Source organism: Syzygium oleosum, unplaced genomic scaffold (assembly GCF_021117445.2).
Source record: "Syzygium oleosum isolate NSW1041296 unplaced genomic scaffold, Sole_v2.1 Sole_v2.14, whole genome shotgun sequence".
Classification (NCBI taxonomy): domain Eukaryota; kingdom Viridiplantae; phylum Streptophyta; class Magnoliopsida; order Myrtales; family Myrtaceae; genus Syzygium; species Syzygium oleosum.
In genome coordinates this window covers 9,561,873-9,570,656 of record NW_026607498.1, presented here as the reverse complement: position 1 = coordinate 9,570,656, position 8,784 = coordinate 9,561,873, and the positions used below count along the sequence as shown (strand labels likewise).

General features: G+C 47.0%; 1 protein-coding gene across 1 annotated transcript; it reads right to left on the bottom strand.

Annotated features, from left to right (window-relative positions):
- Positions 1–328: 328 nt before the first annotated feature.
- LOC115664966 (L-type lectin-domain containing receptor kinase IX.1-like) lies at positions 329–6,877 on the bottom strand. Its single transcript, XM_056318099.1, has 3 exons — positions 6,467–6,877; positions 5,441–6,015; positions 329–1,690 (listed from the first exon to the last, which is right to left on the bottom strand). Exons 1-3 carry the CDS (start codon positions 6,674–6,676, stop codon positions 541–543), a joined length of 1,935 nt encoding a protein of 644 aa, XP_056174074.1. The 5' UTR covers positions 6,677–6,877; the 3' UTR covers positions 329–540.
- Positions 6,878–8,784: the final 1,907 nt, after the last annotated feature.

The window sequence follows — 8,784 nt, the reverse complement described above, 5'->3', positions numbered from 1 at the left end:
AGACATACGAAACTACTTGAAACATGCATCTATCATCTTTTGAGCTGCTATCTTCATTTCTGTATAATTTTGCGGCTCGTCCCTTTCGCAAGATGGCGACACATAACCATTTTATTTTTCAGTCTATTCTCATTAATTATTTCACTGCTTGGTTCAGAATTTAGGAATAGCTATTCCCTGTTCCTTTCACCCTGACAGCAACAAAGATTCCCATGCAGTGCAGCAAACGACGAAGAAAGATATAGTGCCTCAATGATGTCTATTTAAGTGAGATGTACATGAAAATCAAATCACCGAAATAGAGGTCATTATCGAAAAGCTGTAGTGCTGCCTTTCTCATTTATTACTGATAATAATGTCGTACGGTACTTAAAATATTTATTCAGATTGGATCATGCCAAGCAATGTCATTTCGAGAGGGATCTCGAGTTACAATCGGAATGTCACTCTTATGAACGGAAATGAAGTGCGTAAGCAAAATAAGCAATTACCGAAATAAGCTACTAAGCCAAACGCATCTAGACGAGAACTTTGGCTCAATTATACGTTGAAACTCGGCATCTTTGAGGGGAGTTTGGGAGGCTCTGCCGTCAAGTTCAAAACAGCCATTACCTTTTCAATTGAAGGCCGAGAACTGGCGATGGGATGAGCACACAACAGCCCCAGAATCATCAAGGCCTCCGCCTGTTTCTTGTCGAAATCGTTGCCGAGCTTCTCGTCCACCGGAAGTTGAAAATTCTGGAACCACCCCCCCTGCCTACTCCCGCACCCACAACGCTTCCAAGCCCAATGAACAAGGCCGCCTTGTTCTGCCAGTTCTGAGTCGGAGGCTCTTCTCCCGCAAAATATTTCCAAAAGGACCACTCCGAAACCGTAGATGTCAGATTCCTTACTTGCCTTGCCCGTTCGAAAGTATTCCGGAGCCAAGTAACCCAACGTTCCTTTCACTAGGGTTGTGCTTGGGTCTCTGGTGTGGTCGACTAGCTTAGCCAAGCCGAAATCTCCCAATTTGGCCTCGAACTTTTCGTCGAGCATGACGTTGTTGGATTTGATATCCCTGTGGATCACGCATTGATGACCTTGTTTTTGCAAGTAGTACAGCGCCGAGGCTAATCCCTGAGCAATGTTGTACCTCCTTGTCCATGTCAACAAGGGTCCGCCTTCAAATAGATGATAGTACAAACTACCTCCTCCAACGAATTCGTAAACCAAGACGAATTTATTCGCCTCGTGACAACAGCCTAAAAGTCGCACCAAGTTCCTGTGCCTAAGTTGGCTCAACGATTTCACCTCGGATTTATACTCCGTTATCCCTTGGCGTGCACCAGATGTTATTTTCTTCACAGCGACCGGTGTGCGATCTTCTCCTATGTGGCCTTTGTACACGATCCCGAAACCTCCTTCTCCCAATTTCTGGTCACTTGCAAAATAATTGGTCGCGATCCTCAACTCTTCATAGGAGAACTTCTTGGTCCCACCCAGGTTTGCCAACTCTTCCGTTAATGTCGGTTCTTCTCCACCTCTCTCGGTCTCGGTTTTGTTCTCGTCGGTTGTCGTAGGTGCATTATTTCCCTCCGGCAAATCTGGACGGGCAACTTCTGGCCTGTAACGTACACCAGGACCAACAACTGCCGTGTGACGCGTGGCATTGCCTGACATCATTTTATCCAAAAATCTCGATACTGAGGACCTAGCAGCCACTGTAGTCCCGGCAGCTAAAGAGCTCAATAATGCAAGGACTAAATGTCGATCCTGGAGAAACGTATACTCAATCGCTATAGCCAGTTCCTTCTGAGTAAACTGCACGCGTCGGCAGAAAGCTGGGATGTAACGGTTGCGAAAGTACAGAGCTACCCCCAAGAACTTGTAACGTGGGATGCCAGAGTCGCACAAGTACAGAGCGACATCTGAGGGATCGTTGACAACTTTGGACATCGAGTCGAGATCCGGTTCTATGTCAGTCGAAGAGAGAATGATTTTGGAATTGGCCGAGTGAAGCTCGGCGGTTAGGTGGGGGATGTTAAGCTCGGAAGCAGCGGATTGAGCCAGTTGGTTTCCTTCATTTGGTGTCAATAGGAGCTTCGATCGCAAGTCGGAAAGGTGGTACTCAAACTCCTTAGCCTTGTAGGCCGGGTTGAGCAGAGCCACTGCGGCTCGGCAACGGATGACCGCCAGAAACAGGATCACAAACTGCAAAACAAACCTATATATTTCCAATCAGCAAAGTATCACACTAGTCCCCGCGGAATAGAGATACACACATATATTTTTCAGAATATGCAGACAACTAGTTTGTCACTGGTTGATTCCATCAAAACCATCCATCTCCTTTTGATAAGCTTTAACTTTGTTTTAAGATAGATCGATGCTTACATATTTCCGTTGCTATGTTCTCGGAAGTAGTGTAAAACACCAAGGAACATCTTTTATTTCAAGCTATCTGCTAGTCGATCTTTCTCATAAGTGATCGATCTCATCATTAAATAGTTATCGTTACCGCGATCTTCCATATATTTCATTTTCGAATTTAAACAGCATCATCCGGAATTTTCCCATTCGAATTCACATCATCGCTCAAACGAAAACTCACACAAAAGGCATGCCGTGTGTCGTAACTTGTGAACAGACTCAATGATCGGGACATACCTCGACGGTGTAGGGGAAAGCGAGCGCGACAACATCGCCGGGGCCGATGCCGTAGGCGGCAAGGAGCCCGGCGGCGTGATCGACGAGCTCCTGCAGCCGCGCGCGCGTCAGGTCAAAGTTGAACTCCCCACCGCGGGCGGAGACGGCTGTCCAGTCGGGGCAATTCGTCGCGGCCATCTTCAACAGGCGTGTGAGTGTAACTTTCTTCCCCATCGCTAATTTCAGATAACGGATCGACCGAATCGGCCGAAACCGATTGCTGTTCAATATAAGCCCCATAATCGCTTGACGAGACTGAACTAGAAGATCAACGAGAACGGATCGCATGAAGAAGAATTGGAAACGAGGGTTCGACGACAGAGAGTGTGAAAGGGTTGCGCATATAGGATTGGAGATGAGAGGCAGATAAAAATCGACGAGACTGAGATTTGTAACGGGTCAAAGGGCTCATGGTCTTCGCTGCTATAGGATGCTGCAAGGTCAAAGCTGAAACTCTTTAATTTTCCCTTTGAACACAACCCTCTCTCTCTCTCTCTCTCTCAATCCGCTTCTGGAAATTTGTGGACTTTGCGGTTGCTACATAACCGAATGACCGCGACATTACTCTATTTCGCTTTGGCCATCAATTAGTAGTTTTCTCCACAGAAGAAGATACTAGAGCAGAACAGCCATTGGTTGCGGAAAAGTAGCTTGTGCGGTGAATCAAAGATATTCTACTAGAAACCAAATTCTTATCTAACCATCCATGCGACTTAATTTATAATGTTTTCTTTGGCGAATCTGTAGTCACAAGCTAACTCTTGATAGATAGCTAATTACTGCATAATCACGCTAAAAATTAAGAGAGATTTCGCGATGGTAATGCAATGAAAAAGCTACCTGTAATTGGTTATGTGGGAGTTGTTGTAAAGAAAACAAATTTGCTGTACTCCTGGAGGGAAGAAAATTAAAATTACTAAAGTGTGAAAATTATAAACGTTACATTTTGACCAATTCACTTTGTGGAGATTTTCTAGAGAGCTCTCATTCATTTTTAATTAGAGGTGGCAATATTGATCTCAAATCCATTTTAAACTCGCATTTGGTAATTGCGCTTTATTTTGCTAACGCACTTCATTTCGTTCATAAGAGTAAAATTTCGATTGCAACAATGACACTGTTCGACATGATCTAGCATATTTTAAGTACCGCACAACATTACTACTAGTAATGAACGAGAGGATGAGACTAGCATATTACTTTAGGTTCTTGCGGTAGCTTTCCTTAAAAGTGATAAACTATGATTATACATCTATAAAATGGAAAATTATGATTAGATATTTAAATAAGCGAGCTCTGAAAAGAGAAGATGAAAGATATAATAGTGCCTCAATGATGTCTATTTTTATTTTGTTCGAAATATAGGTCATTATAGAAAAGCTGTTGTACTGCCTTTCTCATTATTACTGAGTGTTGCATGGTAGTTAAAATATTTATTTAGATTAAATCATGTAAAACAGTGTCATTTCAAGAGGGATCTCAAGTTGCAATCGGAATTTTACACTTATAAATGAAATGAAGTGCGTAAGCAAAATAAGCAATTACCAAAATGAGCTACTAAGCCAAATGTATCTAGACAAGACCTTCGGGTCAATTATATGTTGAAACTTGGCATCTTCGAGGAGAGTTTGCGAGGCTCTACCGTCGAGCTCAAAACGGCCATTACTTGTTCAATCGAAGGCCGAGACCTAGCAATGGGATGAGCACACAACAGCCCCACAATCATCAAGGCCGCCGCCTGTTTCTTGTCGAAATCCTTACCGAGTCTCTCGTCCACTGGAAGGTGAAGATTGCAGAACTGGCGCCTCCACCAGCTCCTGCACCCACTACGCTTCCAAACCCACAGAACAAGGCCGCCTTGTTCTGCTAGTTCCGAGTCGGAGACTCTTCTCCCACATAGTATTTCCAAAAGGACCACTCCGAAACTGTAGATGTCAGATTCCTTACTTGTCTTGCCCGTTCGAAAGTATTTCGGAGCCCAATAACCCGGTGTTCCTTTCACTCGGGTTGTGCTTGGGTCTCCGGTGTGGTTGACTAGCTTAGCCAAGCCGAAATCCCCCAATTTGGCCTCGAACTTTTCGTCGAGCATGACGTTGCTGGATTTGATATCCCTATGAATCACGCATTGACAACATTGTTTTTGCATGTAGTGTAGCGCCGAGGCTAATCCCAGAGCGATGTTGTACCTCCTTTTCCATGTCAACAAGGGTCTGCCTTTTAACAGATGATCCTCCAAGCTACCTCCTCCAATGAATTCGTAAACCAGGACGAATTTATTCGCCTCGTGGCAATAACCTTTAAGTTGCACCAAGTTTATGTGCCCAAGTTGGCTCAACGATTTCACCTCGGATATATACTCCTCTCTCCCGTGGCGCGAACCAGATGTTATTTTCTTCACAGCGACCGGTTTTTCTCCTATGTGCCCTTTGTACACGATCCCGGAACCTCCTTCTCCCAATTTTAGGCCACTCGCAAAGGTATTGGTCGCGCTGCTCAACTCTCCGTAGGAGTACTTCTTGGGCCCACCCAGGTTTGTCAACTTTTCCTTTTTTTTTCTTTTTTTTTTTGGGTCAGATCCAACTCGTCCTTTAATTTCCCTTCTTCTCCACCTCTCTTGGTCTCGGTTTTGTTCTCTTCGGTGGTCTTAGGTGCATTCTTTCCTTCTGGCATATCATTGCTCTGACATGGACGGGCAACTTTTGACCTGTAACGCACCCTAGCAACCTTATCTGCCGAAAATCTCGACGCTGAGGACCTGGCAGCCGCCGTGGCTGCTGGGAGGGCCACAGCGGTCCCGGCAGCTAAAGAGCTCAACAAGTCAAGGACTATACGTCGATAATGGAGCAATGGATCCTTAATCACAGGATTCACAGCAGAATAAGGAGACTTCGCGTATTTACGCTTTTTAGACAGAACTGTAGACAATTCCTTTTGAGTAAACTGCACGCGTTGGCGGAAAGCTGGGATGTTGCGGTTGTGCAAGTACAGAGCTAACTCCAAGAAATTGTGACCTGGGATGTCACAGTCGTACAAGTAGAGAGCTACATCCGAGGGATCATTGATGACTTTGGACATCAAGTCGAGATCTGGCTCTATGTCAGTCGAAGAGAGAGCGATTTTGGAATCGGCAGAGTGAAGTTTGGCGGTTAGGTGGGGGGTGTTAAGCTTGGAAGCAGCGGAATGAGCCAGTCGGTTTCCTTCATTTGGTGTCAATAGGAGCTTCGATTGCAAGTGGGAAAGGTAGTACCCAAACTCCGCAGCCTTGTAGGCCGGGTCGAGCGGAGCCGCTGCGGCTCGGCAACGGATTACCGCCAGAAACAGTATCACAAACTGCAAAAAACAAACACATATTTCCAATCATTAAAGTAGCACACTACTCCCCGCCGAATTGAGACAGACATATTTTCAGAATATGCAGACAACTAGTTTGTCACTGGTTGATTCCATCAAAACCATCCATCTCCTTTTGATAAGCTTTAACTTTGTTTTAAGATAGATCGATGCTTACACATATTTCCGTTGCTCTGTTCTCGAAGTAGTGTAAAACACCAAGGAACATCTTTTATTTCAAGCTATCTGCTAGTCGATCTTTCTCATAAGTGATCGATCTCATCATTAAATAGTTATTGTTACCGTGATCTTCCAGATATTTCATTTTCGAATTTAAACAGCATCATCCGGAGTTTTCGCGTTTGAATTCACATCATCGCAAAACGAAAACTCGCACAAAAGGCATGCCGTGCGTCGTAACTCGTGAACAGACTCGATGAACGGGACATACCTCGACGGTGTTGGGGAAAGCGAGTGCGACGACATCGCTGGGGCCGATGTCGTAGGCAGCAAGGAGCGCGGTAGCGTGATCGACGAGCTCCTGCAGCCAAGCATGCGTCAGGTCGAACTCAAACTCGCCGCGGGCGGAGACGGCTCTCCTATCAGGGAAATCCGACGCGGCCTTCTTCAACAGGCCTGTGAGCGTAAGTTCCTCCTCCATCGCTAATTACAGAGAATGAATAGACGGAATCAGCCGAAACGGATCGAGGTTCAATTGAGGAGGGCACACAATCGCTTGGCGAGACTGAACACGGAGATCAACGAGAACGGATCGCACGAAGAAGAATGGAAATGAGGGTTCGACGACAGAGAGTGTGAAAGGGTTGCGCATGTATATAGGATGGAAATGAGAGGCAGATAAAAATCGGCAAAAGTACACCAGAAGTGCCATAACTTGTGTACGATGATCACTTTGGTGCCATAACTTTTTTTCGGATCACTTTGGTGCCAAGTCGGACGAAAAAAGATTACTTAAGTGCCAATTTGGCCGGAAATCCGAAGTGGCATTTTTTATTAATTTTTGACGCCGACGTGGCTCGCCGGAGGATGAGTCAGCGTGTACAGTCAGCATTTTTTTATTTTAAATAATTTTTTTCCAGCCTGTACAGTCAGCATTTTTATTTTAAATAATTTTTTTCCTTTTTTTTTTCCTCTTCCCTTTTTCCCTTCTTTTCTTTTTTTTCTTTTCTCCCCTCGCCGGCCTGTTGCCGGTGGCCGGCCGGCCACCGGTGAAGCCCGGGAAGGGCTGGGCGAGGGCGGCCTTGCCCATGGCCGGCGAGGGGCGGCCTCGCCAGATCCGGGCGAGGCGACCCTCGCCGGCGACAAGGCGAGCCGCCCCTCGCCGGCCCGGGCAAGGGCTGCCCTCGCCGAATCTAGCGAGGCGACCCTCGCCGGCGTCGGGCGAGCGAAGCCCTCGCACAGGGCGGGCGAGGGTCGCCCATGCCCGACTCGAGGCGAGGCGACCCTCGCCCGCCCGGCGAGGGCTTCCCTCGCCCGCCCAAGCAAGGGCTTCCCTCGCCCGACGGCCGGCGAGGGCAAGCTTCAGCCGGCCCCTGGCTGGGCGAGGGGAAGCAGCAGGCGAGGGCTTGCCGCCGCCCCACCACCGCCTGCCGGGCGAGGGCTTCCATCGCCCGACTCGGGCAAGGGTTGCCCTCGCCGGATCCGGGCGAGGGCAACCTCGCCGGCGTCGGGCGAGGGAAGCCCTCGCCCGGGCGGCGAGGGTCGCCCTCGCCAGATCCGGTGAGGGCAGCCCTCGCCTGGGCCGGTGAGGGGCGGCCTCGCCTGTCGCCGGCGAGGGTCGCCTCGCCCAGATCTGGCGAGGCCATCCCTCACCATCCATGGGCAAGGCCGCCCTCACCCAGCCCTACCTGGGCTTTGCCGGTGGCCAGCCGGCCACCGGCAACCGGCCGGCGAGGGGAGAAAAGAAAAAAAAGAAAAGAAAGGAAAAAGGAAAGAAGAGGAAAAAAAAAAGGAAAAAAATTATTTAAAATAAAAAATACTGACTGTACATGCTGACTCATCCTCCGGCGAGCCACGTCGGCGTAAAAAATTAATAAAAATGCCACGTTGAATTTCCAGCCAAATTGGCACTTAAGTGATCTCTTTTCCTCCGACTTGGCACCAAAGTGATCCGAAAAAAAGTTATGGCACCAAAGTGATCACCGTACATAAGTTATGGCACTTCTAGTGTACTTTTACCGATAAAAATTGAGGAGACTCGCGGGCAGTGCAAGTTCAGTGGGGGTCGCGACCGAGATTTCTAATGGGTCAGAGGGATGGAGTATCAATCCCCCATAGCAGCGAACTGGTCCACCACGGTCTTCGCTGCTACAGGATGATGCAACGTCAAAGCTGAAACTTTTTATTTTTCCCTTACTCTCTCTCTCTCTCTCTCTCAATCCGCTTCTGCTAATTTGCGGACTTTGCGGTACCTACATAACTGAATGACCGTGACATTATTCTATTTCGCTTTCGCCATCAATTAGTAATTTTCTCCGTAGAAAGTAGAAAAACCATTGGTTGCTCAAAGCAGCTTGTGAGGTGAATCAAAGATATTCTACTAGAAACCAAATGGTTTTATGCATATAAATTCTGATCTAACCATCCATGTGACTTAATTTATAATGTTTTCTTTGGCGATTCCGTAATCACAAAGCTAACTCTTGACAGATAGCTAATTACTGAATAATCGAGCTAAAAATTAAGTGAGATTTCACAATAGTAATGCTACAAAAAAAAAGCTACTTGTAACTGGTTATGTGGGGGTTG

Bases quoted from the DNA above. Each gene is read 5' to 3' on its own strand.
- LOC115664966 (XM_056318099.1), bottom strand. From the start codon at position 6,676: ATGGAGGAGGAACTTACGCTCACAGGCCTGTTGAAGAAGGCCGCGTCG. The intron at 6,016-6,466 runs GTATGTCCCGTT...TGTTTTTTGCAG, and splicing joins CTTTCCCCAACACCGTCGAG to TTTGTGATACTGTTTCTGGC. The intron at 1,691-5,440 runs GTCCTCAGCGTC...AGTGGCTGCTAG, and splicing joins GCAGCCACGGCGGCTGCCAG to GTCCTCAGTATCGAGATTTT.